The sequence below is a fragment of the Rhinolophus ferrumequinum genome, chromosome 6 (genome assembly GCF_004115265.2).
Source record: "Rhinolophus ferrumequinum isolate MPI-CBG mRhiFer1 chromosome 6, mRhiFer1_v1.p, whole genome shotgun sequence".
NCBI lineage: Eukaryota > Metazoa > Chordata > Mammalia > Chiroptera > Rhinolophidae > Rhinolophus > Rhinolophus ferrumequinum.
In genome coordinates, this window is record NC_046289.1 from 50918932 (window position 1) to 50938914 (window position 19983).

Genomic DNA, 19983 nt, shown 5'->3' on the forward strand with positions numbered 1-19983 from the left:
CTCTGATTTTATGATCTTACAAAGAGTACCATTCCTTTTCTAATTTTAAACCCCATTGACAAAATCAAATAACTTGAAAAGAGAGCCTAAAATTTTTTCTAAAATTATTCATTATGGTTAGACCAGAGAGTCTAACCTTAATGAACCAAGATTTGACCCAATACTGATGGGCTGTTTAGGAATACAAAAGATACAAAGAGTACATGGTTTTCCCTTAAGGAGCTTGAACTAGCTGAGGAGCAAAAGTAATGTACATTAAAAAAAAAATACCAGACTAGGATACAATCAGCCAAATAGAATGTGGGAAATTCCAAAGGACAAAAATGACCCGATTTCTTTAACAAATATATAAAAATAAAGACAAAGGAGGATATCTGTTACATAGTAAAAGACACATGTCAACCAGAAGCAACCATGGGGAGAGGAGTTGGGGGAGCCTTTTGTGGAACTTGGTTCAAATAAACCAATTATAAAAAATCAGTTGTGATAAAACTGAACGTGAATTGGCTATTTATTAGATACTATTAAGCATATGGTTAATTTTGTTAAATATGATAATGATATTATGGTTAGATTTAAAAAGGAAAAAAACTCCTTATCTCTTAGAGTCATCCTGAAGTGTTTATAAGAACAAATGACGGGTAGGTGGAGTTGTTTACAATATATTGCTGATAGTTGTTAAAGCTAAGTGATTGGTACGTGGGAGTTCATTGAACTTATTCTTTTCTACTTCTATGTACGTTGGAAATTTTCTGTCTAACAAAAAAGGTTTAATTTTTTTCTGTTTGATGAAGCACTAACTTAATTTGTATTTATGTAATATAAATAATGCAGTCATCATTCGGTAAAGCTCAGTGTAGCATGGCCTAAATAGAATGTTACCACTTCTAGAAGTGACCTTAGTAGGACAGTCAGGTCAGATCCTCTTACTATACAGATGAGGAAACTGAGACCCCAAAAAAGGGAAATGAAGTGCCAGGCCACACAGCTAGTTCGTGACTGAGTGTTAAAATTAGGTCTTCTAATTTCCAGATTCCTAATTTGTTCTACTATTCTTATTCATCAGAGTTTTCCTTTCTCCCTTTGTTACGAGGCTCGAAAGAGTTGGTGAATTTTAAATCAAATTAATGTGTGCATACAATGCTTACTTTGTCTTGTTTATTTTTCTCAGAATCTGGCCAACCTATTTGCGGAAATGGAATGGTCGAGCAAGGTGAAGAATGTGACTGTGGCTATAGTGACCAGTGTAAAGATGAGTGTTGCTATGATGCAAACCAGCCAGAGGGGAAAAAATGCAAGCTGAAACCTGGAAAACAGTGCAGGTACCTTGCTAATACCAGTCATCCTAATGTTCCTATAAAGTCACCGGAAGGTAGTTATGATAAATTTAAAACAGATTAAGAGATGCATGTGGTTTGAAACTTTGTTTTTATTTGTTGTTGTTTGTTTTATTTAGTTTTCTCCAGAAAAAATTTTTTTTAATTTTTTAAAAATTTCTAGTCCATAGCATTGGTTGGTGCACTGTTGTTGGCAGATTGAACTACTTGTAATTTGTGTAGTGGGTGTTATAAAAAGGATATGCAGAAGATGCTCAATGAAATATTATTTAGTTCTTAACTTTAAAAATGTGACTATCCATATTTTCAGAATCTTAATTTTGAATATTTAGGTAATAAGCATTCCATACACTCTTATAACTTGGTATCATGTAATTATTTCACTTGTCAAGTTACTTAGGTAGTAATAGATACAAGCAATACAATATTGTTTGCAATACTTTTTAAATGGCTGGTCTGTGTGTCATAGTTTGATTTTAGCATATAAATGTGAAAAAAATTGATAAATTAACTAATGTATGATATAACTATGAAAAACACTGATAAGTTGCCTAATACTAAATCCATTTTCTAGTATAGCCTTTTAAAGGCAAATAGAGTAAGAATGCCTTGCTTATAAAAACAAGACAGTCACTTTTATACGCTTAATGGAATGTTGAAATTTAGTAGCCTCTTATTCCACTATTTGAAGTCGTATACCAGTAACATATTTACCATTTAAAAGATGAGATTGATGATTTGAAAATTAGGACCATATCTGTGTATATAGGAAATATCCTAGTGATTTTCTTTAATCATTTAATGTTTCCTCTAGTCCAAGTCAAGGTCCCTGTTGTACAGCAAAGTGTTCATTCAGGTCAAAAACTGACAAGTGTCGGGATGATTCAGACTGTGCAAAAGAAGGATTATGTAATGGCATTACAGCTCTCTGCCCAGCATCTGACCCTAAACCAAATTTTACAGACTGTAATAGGCAAACACAAGTGTGCATTAATGGGGTAAGCATTTGATTTATATGTTTTTAATTAGTCTTATAAAACCTACTTTTTCAGAATAATTGTTGACTCTTAAAGCTGCATTGTTAAAGTAAATAATCTTGGTTAGTTCAATGTGGTTGGCAGATTGAACTTCCATGTAATATTCCTATCTATTTCCCCACAAAGACATGAGTGTATTCTATAGCCAGTAGTAGATGATTAGTTACCGACTTGTCATTCATCTTTGTACTGTGTGCGTGTGATATTCCCTAGAGAAAAATAATTATTCAACTAGTCATGTGACTTTGTACTGCTCTTAAGTTTTATAAATTAATATCTTTAATAACCTAAATAAAACAAGTTTTTTAATAGCTTAAATAAAAGAATGTGAAGCTTTTAAAGCTTTCTTGGCTAAATAATCACTTTCTTCTACATGAGGAAAAATTCATTTTTTTCTTCTTACAAAGGAGACATGATAACTAACACAAAATTGATGCTCATCTACTCTTATTCTGTTTCTGCTTTAAGATTTTTTTAAGTTGCCATTTCTTTAAAATATTTGCTATCTTATTTGCACTTACTCTTTTTCAAATGTGTTTATATGGTCCATTTCTGATATTAATCTGTGCTTTTTATTTCCAACTTGTGTTTCTACTTCATTATTTTGGCACTGGAAGCTTATATCTGTTTGTCTGTTACTGTGAACAATAAGTTTGACTATATAGGGATTACATAATTTGTCTTTCATTTTTCTTTCAGCAATGTGCAGGTTCTATCTGTGAGAAATACGGCTTGGAGGAGTGTACCTGTGCCAGTTCTGATGGCAAAGATGATAAGGAATTATGCCACGTCTGCTGTATGAAGAAGAGTAAGGCTTTTAAAATACAAGCATGTAAAATCTATTTCAAACACCTTATTTTCTCCTAAATTTTAAGTGTTAAACTTGGATATACATCTTGGACAAATAATTTCCAACTAAACTGATCCTCTTGAGAAGAAATTTAAATGTAGCATAGCTTTGTGTTTCTAGTATTATGGACCCTACAGTGTTTTTAAAATGATAGACAAAAACCTGCCAGCTCTATGGCAGTGATTAATATAAACACTGTTAGAAGGTTTTAAAGCCATTGTGGGCACTAAGTCCAAAATTGTTGGTTGTTAGTTTATATTGTAACATTTAAGGTGAATTACCAGTGATGATATTATCCACCCTAACTAATGAAAGTCTATATAATATGTCATGATAATGGTTTTTAGGCAGTTTCTTCCTTTCCTACCTCTCTCCCCAACTAGCCTGCTAGGAAATCTGATCTTCAACTTATATTGGGACTTCTTTTCCAGTGGACCTATCAACTTGTGCCAGCACAGGGTCTGCGCAGTGGAGCAAGCAGTTCATGGGTCGAACCATCACCCTGCAACCTGGATCCCCTTGCAATGATTTTAGAGGCTACTGTGATGTTTTCATGCGTTGCAGATTAGTAGATGCTGATGGTCCTCTAGCTAGGCTTAAAAAAGCAATTTTTAGTCCAGAGCTTTATGAAAACATTGCTGAATGGATTGTGGTAAGTATAGTTTTTATTTATAAAGAAACCGTATCTTGAAATGGTTTGATCATAATTTTACTTGGCCAGAGGTTACCTATGTTATGAGAAAATCACTTCTTTCCTATTTACTGAAATTACTTTATCTGAAGAATGCTTTTTCAGGTGACCAGAACCTCCACATGTATATGCTTCCTAGGTAGGTTGGTGGTTGATGGGAGCCATTCTCTTACCCTGCTCCTTAGTTCATGTCCTAGATGGGTTACTTCCTCCTTTGGTCCATATGATTAGGGCATTTTCATGGGAGTTTTTCAAGTTGTTTTGGAAAGCCCTATTTGCTTTTTGTCTTCTCCTTTGTCTCCATATAACAGATAGCCAGCTGTGGGTTCTACTTTGCTGAACAGGAGAGATGAAAGAAACTGGTGATTTTATGAAGGTTTTTTCCTTCCGTTTCAGTATAATTTCTAGGTCTTCATCTTGTCTGTGATAGGAAATGTTGAACAGGGTAAGATCAGATACAGAGCCTTTTGCAGATTTGTTAATGATTATGGATTTTCATCCAACATAAATCTACTAAACTGTATTATTTTTAAGCCTGCATATTTCCAAGTTGTACAGATGTTAAATTACCTGAAATTTTCGTAGAAGATTGCAGAGAATTACTATATTAAGTCACTTAAATATTCAAGTTTCTAAGTGATTACATTAAAATATCAGTAGGAGGCTTGCAAGTGATGTATTTGAGAGAGTGTATTAACCTGAACTGAATGAGTTTGCATTGGAAATTAACTTAGAAGTCAGCTCTTCCCCTCAACCCTATTCCCAAATTTTTTCTTAAACCGTTTTTTTATGTGTGTTCAGGACTGAGGATGCCTTAAAACACACAAAAAAGTTGCCTTTGTGGGTTGTCACCCTTTTTGGTACTCTTGTCATAACATTCTACAATAAAAATTTTGGAATTATTTCCAGCATTAAAATGGTGTTTATTGCACATAGGAAGAATATACTTTGCATGTTAGAATGTGTGGTTTTTAGATATGTCGTAACTATGTAGTGGGAGAATCATTGACATTGGATTTAGGAGGCCTAGGTTTTGTGCCAAATAACTGGGCAATTAATTTAAATTAGGTCTCTTTAAAGCATGATGTGTTACTCATTTTTGTACTCCTGTGCTTGGTGCATAATGGGTGTTCAAAATGATCTGGTAAACTAAAGGTACCGTATTTTGCCATGTATAATGTGCAATTTTGCCCAAATTTGTGAGGGAAAAAGAAGGATGCACATTATACATGGGTAGTAGTAATTCCGTATCTGTATAAATGTTTTTAATTCTTTTATTTATGCTTATGAGTTAAAAGTGTAACTCTAGAAATCAGTAACTGTATCTATATGCAAAATAATACCCTGGAATACTGTACTCAGTTTTGTTGAACTTACCACGAACTTGCAATGACTGATGAAGAGTTCTTGGCCTTCTATGATGCATAAATGTCAGAAATTTGTTACCAGTACATAAAATTTCTTGTACCTTATGTCTGTTCTTATGTTCCGTAATTATTTATTACATGAAATCTCTTGTGCCGCAATATGTTTAAAAAATGCTAAAATTCCTTTATAATACAAAAAACAAGTGCCTAAATGTAAACAAATGAAAATTTGAATTAAAAAATTAAAACGAAAGATTTTTTTTCCCCTGAAAGTTTGGGCCAAAAACATTGGTGCACATTATACATTGCAAAATACGGCACTTTGTGACATTACGGTGAAGTGGAACAAGTATGAGCTTGGGCTTGGGAATTACGCAAGGACTCAGATCATCCTGGCGTTTCTCCGTTCTGTGACTTAAAGTAGCTTACCTTTCTTGGCCCTTTACTTCCCCATTTTGAACTCAGATCCAATTGTTTCTTTTTTTTCTTTTTTCTGATTTTCTCTATTAAGAGTAAGTTGAGATCTAGTATACTTGTTGACTATAGAGAAAAATATGTTCAGAAAAGAAATCTGATATGGGGAACTCATAGTTATGTTCTGCCAGATATTTTAGGTTTTCTAGATAGGATATTATATCATTTAAAAATAGGGTTTTTTTTTTACGTTTCTCCATTATCTCTGATTTTGACTTAGTTTTATTTAGAATTTCAAAAGCTCATTCATCCCTATTAAAATATGTAATAGAAATAATCTTTTTATTTAAAGTAGTTTTCAAACCTGTTTTTCATATTTTAGATTGAGGATTTAATGTTTCTTAACAATGAATTAACAATATGAAGTCTTTTCTTGTGCTCTGTAACTGATTAATCAGGCACTTATAGGTTTATAGAAGTTTGCCTTGAGTGTAAAATGCTTTGATTTTATATCACTGTTGCCATTCACATGCCACTCTTTCAAATACATGGTCTCTAATGCCTGAAGGGTACCACTAAGCTGTTGCTACATTTGTGGGCATTAACCAGGTCAACAGTAAGATAAGAAATATCCAGTTTCTTATAAGTTGTCTCATTTGTGTTACCTGCAGAATTCACTTGTATAGCAGAGTTTATTTTGCTACATTACAACTCATACTTTGCCCTTTCCTGGTGTCAGGAAAGTGCCCTTTTAGTTAGTGATACAATATAGTTTATTAGGATGCTCTGATACAAAAAGCTATGAAAGGAACAAGGGGTTAGTTTCATTGACTTTCCTTTCCAGTGATGCCTGGTAGCTTTTTGTTTCTTTTCTGTTGAATGCTGTTGCATCTTTTCTCTTCATATAGGGTAGAGTAGGAAGAATCATAGCAGTTTAATACTTCAGGGCATGAGTTACTGACTGCTACTAATATAATGGAAATGATGTAATAAGCACATTTACTTTCTTTTCTGGAAAAGTTGTTTTTGACAAGTGTTTTGAATGTATTTTTCAAAAATACGTTTACTGTATTTGGTGAGTGCCTACTGTGTATCTGGCCAGTAGATAATGTTAAACATCCTTTGAATTTATCAAGGAATCATCGGGTTCTTGAAAAGCTGGAGAGCTTTCACCAGTAAATCTGCTAAAACCCTGTATCATTATCTCCTTTTCTTTAAGTGGGGTTTGAGGGCATTGGTAATTCTTTTTCATTTTTTTCCATAGCTATTGATGTGTTCGGATTTTCCACATCTTTTGTGTTAGGTTTGATGTTGTAGAAAACCCTTTTTGACCTTGATTTTTTTCAAAATTACTGTATTTCCCCCTCCCTTTTTAAATAATTGACTGTTATTTTGTGGCTTTTTAAATTTTTAATTTGTTCAGATTTACAGGAGTTTGTCTTAATTTTTATTTTGATAATAACCAACTATATTTCTCATTTTTAATTTCTGCTCTTCATAGTTTGCTGTAATTCTATGTATTAAGTATCTGGTATTCTTTATGAAAGAGTTAGAGCAGTGTCTCCCAAGGGCCTCACAGAACACTAGATCCATGGGTTTAGTGGTCAAATGAATGTGGAAAACATTACATAGTATATAATTCTGGACCTTTTAGAGATTTGTGGGAATATTGTGAGAAATCCTGCAATAAAAAATATTTTTAACTTCATTTTCAAACTTACCTCACCTCGGAAGTCTTTATTCATATAAGACCCTAAATATCCTTAGAACTACTGCTGTTGATTAAGAACAGTAGTTCTCATTCCTGGCTGTACATGAGAAATTACTTTAGAGCTTAGACCCATCAATTCAGAATCTCTTGGGATGTGGCTTAAATATCTGGGTATTTTTAAAGTTCCCCACCTATTTCTGATGAGGAGCCAGGTTTGACCAACCATTCATCTAGAAAAGGAGTTGGTAAGCTATGGCTCATGAGCCATACACAGCCCACTGCCTATTTTTGTATGGCTCACAATTTAGAATTGGTTGACATTTTTAAGTATTTGAAAAAACAATCAAAAGATGTTATCAAAACAATATTCTTTTGAAAGTTATATAAAATTCAGGTTTGGTGTCCATAAATAATTATTTATTGGAACATGGCCAACTCCCATTCAATTACATATGTCTCTGGCTGTTTTTGCACTTTGAGTAGTTGCAAGGGAGTTCCCTGACCACCAGCAGCAACAGTACAGCAGTCACCTGGGAACTTGAAAGAAATGCAAATTATCAGGCTGCACCCTGGCCCCACTGAGTCAGTAGGCGATGATGCATGCTAAAGTGGCGAATCTTTTTTTTTTGTATCTCTGCAATGTAATTGCAGAGAGTACAAAAATGTGTGAATCTCTCAAGTCCAACATTACCTAGTAGAATAGACCACAACCCGTGTTTCCCCAAAAATAAGACCCAGCCAGACAATTGGCTCTAATGCATCTTTTGGAGCAAAAATTAATATAAGACCTGGTCTTATTTTACTATAATATAAGACTGGGTATAGTATATATAATGTAATGTAATGTAATATAGTATAATATAATATAATATATAATAACGGTTCTTATATTAATTTTTGCTCCAAAAGACGCATTAGAGCTGATTGTCCGGCTAGGTCATATTTTCGTGGAAACAGGGTAGATATCACTTATGAAACTTGAACAACAAAGATACAATGTTGTCACAGGGCTTAGCATATGGTAAGGATTCAGTATACATTTGTTAGATTAATGAAGCAGATTTCTTAAATGTCATTATTTATATGGAAAAGAATAAAAATTGTACGTATTAACTTTGAGGCTATAATGTTTTCTGGTTTCTCTCAGTGGTATTTTATCATGCTAGCACAGGCTGAGCTTAAGTAACTAAAAGATTAGTACCCAGTTGCTTTCTGCTTGGCAGATTAGTGTGAGGGGTGCACGTGGGGTGTTGAAGGATAGAACATTTAGTCTAAGTCTAGACTATAGTATTTTCTTCTGAAAGATAAAAAGGAAGCTCTCTGCCCCTGCAGGATGGCATAATCAGTATCACCACAAGGAACTGTGGGCCCCACATGGTCTAGTGACCCACAGGAAGTATTGAGGGCGTGCTGAAAGGGAGAATTATTAAACATGAGAACATTCACTGAGAGGATTATGTAGTTGACTTTTTCTGAGGATCTTTAAAAACAGATTACATTATGTCTGAAGAGACTTGAGTGCATGTCTTGCCTCTTTTGCCTCACAGGTTTTTTGAGTGATACCTGTTTTATCATTTTGTTATCCTATGTGCCCTTTTTGTTTATTTAGATTATTAAATTAAAATGTAAAAACTATTAAAATTAGACTGGTAATTTTTGACTTTTTATTTTGTCATTTTTACTTTTTTTCTACTTTGTGTTCTTTTGGCCATGTTAAATGATTATATTGAACATCTGTTTCTTTTGTAGAATTATTTTCTCAAGCTTAATTTCGTGCTTGTTAACTTCAAGGCTGTTTTCTTAAAATCTTTTAAATGTCTTCTCTATGTCTCTTTCAAGTTTCACTTAATACTCATACCTATGAAAGACAAGAGCTTGGTGCATAATTTATACTCATTAAATGTTTGTTGAATGCACGATAGCTCTCCTTTCTTTCAGAGTCTAACAAGTGGACAAATCGTGATCTTTTCTTTTGACATAAAACACATATTTTGCATTTATTAGTCTGGTTGGTATTTTTTCCCCAGATTTTACAGTACACATTAAAGAGAAAACATGATTTAGCATTTAACCCACTCTCTGATAATTCTTTTAAAAGGAGCATTAAAAATTCTTTCTATCAAAGGTGGCCATTTTACTAACACTGTCAAATACACCATTGTTTTGTTTAGTTTTTCTTGCTATCTTCTGTCCACTGTGGTGTTCCATTTCCCTAAACACTAGACTCTGAAAAGCTACGATTACTGTCACTAAAACACCTCAGTCTTGGGCTTTTGAGATACATAGTTACCTGAAAAAACTTGGAGGAAGGCCAGGAACACTGCTAGAAGAAACTGGAAGTTCTGAAGGATCTGGATGCCACATTTTAGTAAATATCTGTTGACCTGAACTGAAACGAGGTCTTTTTGACCTTTGTTTTCTACAGAGTTATAACCATTATTAAACCCAGGCTTTCTCCGATCTGCCTCTCTTATTGCCATATTACTTAACATCTCTATTTAAGACTATAGATACTGAAAAACTAGTATCAGAGGTACCAAAACCACAATTTTTTTATGCCTTATCTCTGTTGTAAGAGCCTTGTCATATTACTTGTATGTGTGGCAATCTAGAAATAATAAATGAGCTGTTAGAAGTGTTTGAAAAAGTCGGTATTTGGAATAGTGACTCACGTGTAATAGAGTTCAACAAGTACCTTTTTGTGGGTTAGGTATTGAGTTTGGAGGATATAAATTCAAGGAGCTCTCAGTCCAGTTTGGAATAGAGAAGACAAGCACATAGAAACATACGTTTAGTTCTGCGTAGTGTTTTCACAGAAAATAGGAGAACTATTTGGGGAAGGTCTCTTTAAGGAGGTGATGCCAAAGCTAACTTCTTAAGGACTAGTGGAAGGAGAGGGTCCACAGGTTGACGTTTTATGTAGAGGGAGCACCTGGAAAAGTCACCGAAGTATGAATTTTTTTAAATAAAAAAAATTATTCTACTTTTTTCCTTTTGAATAGTATGGTTATCTTTATTTTTTAATTGACAGAGCAATACATTGAAAAGTGTGCCGCCTTTTTACTCTGGAGCCCAGTCATCTCAAGATGGGTTTCTTGTGTGTTCTTCAGAAGCTGTCTATACCTTATAAGAATATATATTTTAAAAAATAAGTGGCATCATGTATATACTTGTACTTTGCTGCACCTTAGTGTGTGCTCAAGTTTTGTTTTTTTTCCTTCTCTCTCCCTTATTTAATGGTCCATTTTGGAGATCTTTGGAGGGAAGATTTTGAAGAAGGGTTTTACAGAGAGGAGTGACGTAGACAATTCCAGGTGGCAGATGGTTTGAGCAGGGAAGACTGGAAGGAAGGAAATGTGTAAGAGAATTTAGTGAACATTAGGAAGTGCATCTCGCATAACAGAACTAGCCCATCAGCCTAAAAATAGTAGGAAGAGCCTGGAGCTTTTGTGCCTATGGATCAGATCACATTAGAGGTGCTACTGCCTCCCCAGAGGGCATTTGGAAACGTACAGTAGTTGTTCAAGTAACTGAGGGGCTCTGTTAGCATTTGATGGTTGATGGCCAGGGAGGCCAAACTTCCTGCATTGCTCAAAATGGTCCCATACCACAGTGCCAACATGTCTACAGTGAGTATGAAGCACTGGTCTGCATCCTAATCCCTGATGTACTTGTTTAAAATGTAGTTCCTTGGGCCCTCCACCAACCAGAACAACTGAATTGGAATTTGTAGGGTTGTGGCCTGAATATGTAGAAGTGCATCTCCCATGACAGAATGAGCCCATCAGCCTGAAAATAGTAAGAAGACCCTTGACCCTTTGCACCTAAATCTGTATTTTAATAAGCATAACAGATAATTCTTAGATCTACTCAGAAATGGGAACCGTTCCTTTACTATGTGAGTGCGGATTATTTGAGCAGCTCTTCCCAGTCATAGGATTCCTCTTTCTACAGCCAGTTAGATACTCTCAACTTCCCCCAAAACACTCAGGCAAGTAATAGGATAGAGAGAACAAAAGGGCTAATGTTGAATGGTATCTATTTCGATGTAGTCTCCCAAACTAATGTGCTGTATGTGGGTACAGAACAAGGTTGACAAACTGTGGCCCCTGGGTCAAATCTGGTTTGCGCCCTGTTTTTGTAAATACAGTTGTCCCTCAGTATCCATGGGGGATTGGTTCCAGGACCCCCCACAGATACCAAAATTTGCCAGATGCTTACGTCCTTTATTTAAGATGTCATAGAACAGTGCATACAGTTGGCCCTCTATATTTGCAGTTTCTCAACCATAGATCAAGAATAGCACTGTTTTTAATCTGCGGTTGATTGAATCCACAGATGAGAAACCTGTGGTTACAGTGGGTCAACTGTAATGTTTTACTGGGATATAGCCCTGCTCATGTGTTTGCGTGTTGTCTCTAGCTGCTTTTGCACTACAGTGGCAGAAATGAGTTGTTGCGACAGAGACCACATGGCCTACAAAGCCTCAACTATGTATTGTTTGGCCCTTTATAGAAAAAGTTTGCTGATTCCTGGTAGAGACCAATAGCTCTCAATTTTAGCTGCATAATGGAATCATCTGGGCAGCTTTAACAAAATTACTGATGTTAGGATCCTACCCCATTTGAATCTGGGATTTGGTCTGAGTATCTGAGTTTTAAAAACTTTCCAGGTGACTCTAACATACAGCCAAGGTTGACATTGGTGTAGAGCAAGAAGAGTACATGTAGCAGTACAAACTGGTGATTTTGGTTCTTTATGTATTTCACTAGGTCAGAGTGTCAGAAATCCAGACAGTGGAGGTAGAAAAAAGGTCCTGCTTCATTAAATGCCGTATTTAAAAGGCCTCTGGATGCGACAGAAGCTGTGCATAGTTCTTCATGTAACAGTAGGCAGAAATGAAAAGAGTAATCAACCAGCACTTGAGTTGGCAGACTGAGGGCAGGCAGGCCTTATATCCTGCCTTTCGGTAAATAATGGGTTTATTATTTGGGGATGAATAAAACAGAAAACAACAGGAGACTATAGAACATTTATATAACAAGGGAAAGGGAATATTATCCTAAAGATAGGGAGAACAGTTCTATGAAAATTGTTTTCTACAGAAACCAAAAGAAAATTTTAGAAAACTCTCTGGCAATCTCAGTAGGAAACAACAAATGGCTTCTGAAAGGTAGATTGTAAATTTGTGGTTTCCAAGCCAGATTTAGCTCTGTAAGCATATCTTGTATGGTCTATATATTGTTTTTCGAACATTTGAATGATTTGTCAGCATTTAAAAATGGATTTCATGTAATTCAGATATGTAGCTTCATCAGTAAGACTGAATTACATTACGCTTTATTCTCGCCTTTCTTGAACAGTTAATTCCTAAAGCCATTAGGTGAGGCCAAGCAAGGTCGACATTCATGCCAGGTGAGGGATGCTGTAGTGGCACAGAGCAGGGTGTTGGAGCCTGACCAGAGTGGGGAGGGTAAGGAAGGAGAAGAAGACCAGACGGGGTGTTGGTGCCCAAGCAGGGTAAGAAGGATGCCCCACGGAGGGGTGAGGGTTTGGAATATCAGAGTACAAGTGTTGTGCGGAGGGTGTCTGCATAGGAAGGCAGTTCTAAAAGGGATCAGGACTCCGTGGAGAAATGGCTGATTCCAGGGCTGGGGCATGGAAAGAACAAGATGAACCTAGAAATTTTACTTTATGTCATGAAGTAAAGTGCTCAGAGAATGGTGGGGGTATGTCCAGAAGACAAAATAATGATAGTAGTAGATTATAACACATTGAATAAAATAGGAAACCACGAGGGAATAAATAAATGAATAAATTAAAAGTTTGATGAAGGACAGGATATTGACATAGTTCCAAACTATGTTCCTACAAAATACTCATTGACTGCAAAAGAGAAGAGTATCTTTATGGTAAAGTTTGGCTGCTAATAATCAAGTGATCAAGTTAAGATCATCAGTATAAGATCAAAATCGTGTGTCACTTGATAGAATGCAATGAGAAGAACCCAGCCATCACTTCTGTGATATTCTTACCAAAGATGTATGACCTGAATCTTATCATAAGGAAACATGTGAGAAACCCATATTGAGGGACATTCAGATGTGAAATTACTGACCTATAATCTTCAAAAGTGTCAAGGTTACACAAACCAAGGAAAGACTGGAATTTGTTTTGTTTGTCCGGAGACTGAAGAAACATGGCAGCTAAGTGCAACATATAATTCTGAATTGGATGGTATTGGGACAAATGGCAAAACTTGAACAGGGTCTGAGGATTAAATGGTAGTAATGTATCAGTGCTAATTTCCTGATTTTGATGATTGTGTTGTGGTTATCTAGGAAAACACCCTTATGTTGTAGAAACCGTGTGCTAAGATGTTCAGGTGTAACAGGGCATCATGCTAGCAACTTACTCTCAGGTGGTTCCAGATTTTAAAAAGTTCTTTGTATTATACTTGCAACTTTTCTATGAGTTTGAGAGTCATCAAAATTAAACAAATTAAAAATTGTGTATATGTAGGAAAGGCTTTATGCACACGTGGGAAGAGTGGCTTGGTGTATTGTGGGATAAAGAGAACAGTATAGAAGGAGTAGGCTGTTTATTACAAGACCTTAGATCATAGGAAATTTTCTTAAATGAGAGTTTTATTGGCAATGATTAGCAATTACTATATAGGTATTATAACAATCTGTGTTAAGTCGATGTGAAAGTTCATTGTTTTAAAGTTGCAACTATTTTGTATGATGTTTATTAGTACATGCTATCTTAAACAAAATTTGAATATTTTGAATTGCAAAATAGACTTAGAATTTATTAAGAATGGAAACAGTGATTTTTCTATAAATAAGATTTCACCAATAATTTTTGAAGGTTTTTTTGTTTGGCTAATTGATTTGTTTAATATGGTTTAAGTTAGAAGTAAAATTTTTAGTTCCTTCTTAGACTGGGTAAAGTTTGCCTGCTTCTAAAATGTGTATATCTTTCCATTTTTTATATTAAAAAAGACTATTAACCTTTAAATAAATGAATATATAATAGATACTACAAGATATATGTATAATATAATGAAAACTAAGATACATCATATAACAGTAATTTCCTTCAGTAGTCTGGGTCTGAAATTCCAAATGAAATAGAATAACAGATAAAGAGGGTCTCAAAAAAGATAGGATTTTAGTCTTAACTTTGATGATTAGGAAAAAATATAGAGACTGTTTTTAAAAATTCTGTCCAGTAGTAAAATTTAAAGTAAGTAACATACTTTCTAAGTAAGTGGAGAATATAAAAGCAAACAAAACATAGTCTGTAAGAGTAATAGGCCAAAAAAAGAGGGAAATATTCAAACTAAAAAATATTTAATAACACGGGAAAATACAATATAAACTACATTCAGGAAGACCCCAGTTTTGCATGTATGTTTATCCAATATGTATGACAGTTATATAGAAAATAGATGGAAAAGGAAATTAGATTGAGTGGATTTTTTTCCTAGGAAGTGAAATTATGGGTGATTTTTGTTTTTTATATTTTTTTTATATTTAAAGAAATTAATATACATGTGCATATATGTGATATCTATGTAACTCCCAACCAACAGATGTTCTTTAAAAATTAAAATGTAATACATTCTATTCTGTATTTTATATAATATAAAATATTTTAAAGTATTTTATAGTTTTTCTCAGTAGAAAATCTGTTTATTTCCAGGCTAATTGGTGGGCAGTATTACTTATGGGAATTGCCCTTATCATGTTAATGGCTGGATTTATTAAAATATGCAGTGTTCATACTCCAAGTAGTAATCCAAAGTTGCCTCCTCCTAAACCTCTTCCAGGTAAGACAATTTGAGCAAGGTATATATATTTATAACTCGGAATCATTTGGCAGGTAGAATTGAATTACAAATGAGTCTTTGGTAATTAATTTTATAGTACTTTCTCCTTGAGATTGGGATTACTGGGTGAATTATTTAGTTGACTTTTAAGTGTGTTTTTTATGAATCCAATCTAGCTAATAGCTGCCAATTTAATGCTAATTTGTCCTGAGTATCTAAAAATATTTAGACCTAGAAAGTTTTATTTTTGTTTGGTTCTTGTTTTTTTGTCTTTGTTGTCATATTCTAAACTCCTTTTTTTTAATTACAATAGTTAGGATAGTTTTAAATGATTGGTTTTTCTATTTAATGGCAGTGCTTCTGTTACTATTTTTAATGTTCATGCTCATCAAATATTTTCTGGAACATAAGCTCATTTTCCCTAGGGTGGAGGCTTCATTCACCAAATAACCATTCTTGTCTCTGAAAAAACTCCTAAATTTGCTCTTCACTCTTTACCTCTCAGGGAGACACAGCACTTCTCACGAAGCCTCTTGCCTCAGGCCAAATCCACTACCCTGCAGAAAGTAGATTAGAACTAGGAATTTCTTACAATTTTCTCCATTGTCCCTCAGTTGTTGTTCTGTATTTACCTATCTTGGGGCAAGAGACCCCAGTATTCATACTGGGATTATATCTTGGTGGGAATCAGGAAATTCGATTTTTATATCATTGTTTTTTGTAAATTTACAATGTTAGCCCTCTGGAACTGATGTCAGTTTCTTAGGGATTTCCAAGGGCCACATGACACTTTTTATGTACGTTACCAACCGTAGCCACATTCAGTGAAACAACTCTTACTTGATTTCACTTTAAGCAAATTCCACCTTTAAAAACTAAAAAAAATTTATATAGCTGTCATTTATTGAACCCTCACAAAAACTGTTAAGCACTTTTACATGTGAATTGTATAATTTTCACAATGGACTATATGAGTTAGTTATTATCCCTGTTTTACAGACAAGGTAGGCATTTGAGTTTCATAGAGGTTACGTCATTTGCTCAAAGACACTCAGTAATTTTTTTCATCATGGATTCTGTCTACAGAATCCATATTCTGATAAGCTGTGGCTGTCGAGTACTTGAAATGTGGCTAGTCTCAGTTGAGATGTGTTGTAAATATAAAAGGCATATCAAACTATATACAAAGGGTGCCAAAAACATGTATACACATTTCAAGAAAGGAAAAAAACTATTAAAATTGTAATAATATATACCGATAAATCATTATATTCTACAAAATAACTAGTCAGTATTCATCAGAAGTGTCAGGGTCAATTCAACTTCAAAAAGTGTAATACATAGATAACGCCTCTTAAAATGTATGTACATTTGTACATTTTTTTAGCACCCCTGGTGTGTGTGTGTGTGTGTGTGTGTGTGTGTGTGTATTTAATTATAGTTGACATTCAGTACAGCATAAGGAATAGAGTCAATAGTATTGTAACAGATATAAATGATGTCAGAGGGGTAGTAGATTGGGGGGTATCCCTTTGTGAGGGGTGTAAATGTCTAACTATTATATTGTTTTGTACACCTGAAATTAATAAAAAAAGTAAGTAAATGAATTTAAAAATGCATATCACATTTTGAAGACTGATATGTATACAAACAAGAATGAAGTATTTCATTAACAATTCATTATATCTATTACATCTTGAAATGGTAATATTTTGACTATATTGGATTAAATGAAATAAAAAAAATTAAAATTATTTTACCTTTTTAAAAAGCTTTTTTCATTATGGCTACTGAAATTTTAAATTAAATATATGGCTCATATTATATTTCTATGGGATAGTCCCAATCTGGAACCTTTCTTATTGATAGGGCAACTTTGTTTTCAAAGATGGAAAAGTTGACAGTAAATCTATTTTACTTTTGTTTGTAACTCATAGGCACTTTAAAGAGGAGGAGACCTCCACAGACCATTCAGCAACCCCAGCGTCAGCGGCCCCGGGAGAGTTATCAGATGGGACACATGAGACGTTAACTGCAGCTTTTGCCTTGGTTCTTCCTAGTGCCTACAATGGGAAACTTCACTCCAAAGAGACACCTATTAAATCATCCCCAAACTCAACCCTCACAAATAACAGTTGAAGAAAAAAAATGGCAAGAGATCAAGTCCTCAGACCAGGTGGAATTACTTAATTTTAAAGCCTGAAAATTCCAATTTGGGGTTGGGGGGTGGGGGGTGAAAAAGGAACCCAATTTTCTTACGAACAGGTATTTTTAACCTAATGGCACAAAGTCTTAGAATATTATTATGTGCCCCGTGTTCCCTGTTCTTTGTTGCTGCATTTTCTTCACTTGCAGGCAAACTTGGCTCTCGATAAACTTTTATCACAAATTGAAATATATATATATATTTTTTTTTAACTGCCAATCAAGGCTAGGAGGCTCGACCACCTCAACATTGGAGACATCACTTGCCAATGTACATACCTTGTTATATGCAGACATGTATTTCTTACGTACACTGTACTTCTGTGTGCAATTGTAAACAAATTGCAATATGGATGTTTCTTTGTATTATAAAATTTTTCCGCTCTTAATGAAAAATTACTGTTTAATTGACATACTCAGGATAACAGAGAATGGTGGTATTCAGTGGTCCAGGATTCTGTAATGCTTTACACAGGCAGTTTTGAAATGAGAATCAATTTACCTTTTTCTTATGATGGAGTTGGTTCTGATTCATTTTGTCTTTATCAAATGGCTGCTAAGAGCACATTGAGTGACGGCGCTGAAGAACACAGTGAAGTGTTGTGCAAACTGGACAGATGCAGCATACTACTTCAGAGTTAGTTCTTTATGTAAGTGTCTGATTTCTGCTTACTTATTGTAGACTTTCTAATTCAGTTCCAGTATTGAATTGGTAGGTGAAATTTATTCATGCTTTGTTAGAAATTATGTCAATGAAATGATTCTTTTTATTTGTAACCTCTTATTTGTGTTTTCCATATATCTAAAGTATGCTAATTATGTTTTTGGTTTTTGTCTGATATGGAAAAGAAAAGCTGTGTCTTTATCAAAATATTTGAACAGTTTTTTCTGCACATCATCACTGATCATTGGTAACCACTAAAGAAGAGTGATTTGCTCAACTAGTAGTTAAAATTTAGATAGGCCTTCTGACATTTTCTTTCCTAAATATTTTAACAGCAGTGGAGGTGAAACAGCACAATGTCCCATTCCAAATTTATTTTTTAAACAGATGTAAATGGCTTTTTAAAGAAAGAAAGCAAAAGCATTTAATGTATTAACAGACTTATTGCTATGCAGGAATGGAAGGGGGCATTACAAGAATATTTTAAGCTTGTGATATATTTATTGCTTCTGTTTTCCAACTGCATCACTTAAATTAGACATAAACAGCTATGATTTTCCTGGCCTCACGTAGGAGGCAAATTTAGGGAAAGTTGAAAAAAAATCTGTGTTTTGGTTTCTTTTTTTTTTTCCTTTTTTTTCTTAAGAGTATAAGGTTTACACAATCATTCTCATAATGTGACGCAAGCCAGCAAGGCCAAAAATGCTAGAGAAAATAATGGGATCTCTTCCTTGTAAACTTGTACAGTATGTGGTGACTTTTTTCAAAATACAGCTTTTTGTACATGATTTAGAGACAAATTTTGTACATGAAACCCCAGATAGACTATAAATAATTCTAAACAAACAAGTAGGTAGATATGTATGTAATTGCTTTTAAATCATTTAAATGCCTTTGTTTTTGGACTGTGCAAAGGTTGGAAGTGGGTTTGCATTTCTAAAATGGTGACTTTTATTCTGCAAGAGTTCTTAGTAACTTCTTGAGTGTGGTAGACTTTGGAACATGTACATTTTTTTGCTTGTAATGTTATCCTGTGGTAGGGTTTTGGCAGGTATACACTGCCCTATTTTATTTTGAGTCTAAGTTAAATGTTTTCTGAAAAGAGATGTGCACTGAACTCTCCACAGCAAATCAAGATGTGGTAAAACAAAAGGATCAAGACAAATGAGATCTAATACTACTGTCAGTTTAATGTCCACTGTGTTTTATACAGTATCTTTTTGTTCACTTTGGAAATTTTTACTAAAAACTGCAAAAAATAAAGTATTGTGCAAAGATGTAAGGTTTTTTGAAACTTGAAATGCATTAATAAATAGACATGATGAAATAAACTTGAAGCTTCCATACTTTTTGCACTCTGAGAACTACCAAAAGAAGCTTCCCACAAGACAACTTTTCCTTACTAAATCAAAGAGATTGTTAAGCAGAAAGAGAATTGTCTCTTCCCATACAGGTACAGATATCTGTATTCTTAGTTAGGAATCCATGTGAAACTTTATGATTAGATATCTCTCTATCTGAACATTTTAAAAACACTTAACTAATCTCAACTGCTTTACAGTATTTCCAATCACTGTTCAATGTGTTTAAAAGTGTTCATCTTGGTGGAAGAGCTGACTCATTTTGGAAACTGGTCTTATTTATAGTAAGTCCTCACTATGGTCATAGGTTCTGTGGCTTGAAACGAAATGATGCCTACTGAAACCAGTTTTACTACAGATGGATATAGCAAAAGTTAACATCCTACAGCGTCTCAGCAATGTGATAGTGAAATAATATTGAACAAAACAATATTCGAGGACATGCTGTATATGTATGTGCAAAGTTTTGAATGCTAAGTACCACATTTATTTTAAAAAGTGTAGTTTAA

General features: G+C 34.3%; 1 protein-coding gene across 1 annotated transcript in view; it reads left to right on the top strand.

The window, feature by feature from the left end:
- Nucleotides 1–18790, top strand: part of ADAM10 (ADAM metallopeptidase domain 10) — a 111529-nt gene extending 92739 nt beyond the window's left edge. The window contains exons 11-16 of the mRNA XM_033108452.1: nucleotides 1172–1322; nucleotides 2152–2335; nucleotides 3074–3182; nucleotides 3656–3876; nucleotides 15118–15244; nucleotides 17182–18790. Of these exons, the coding sequence (XP_032964343.1) occupies nucleotides 1172–1322; nucleotides 2152–2335; nucleotides 3074–3182; nucleotides 3656–3876; nucleotides 15118–15244; nucleotides 17182–17276 (887 nt within the window). The 3' untranslated portion in view covers nucleotides 17277–18790. The remainder of the gene's footprint in view (nucleotides 1–1171; nucleotides 1323–2151; nucleotides 2336–3073; nucleotides 3183–3655; nucleotides 3877–15117; nucleotides 15245–17181) is intronic.
- The last annotated feature ends 1193 nt before the right edge of the window (nucleotides 18791–19983 follow it).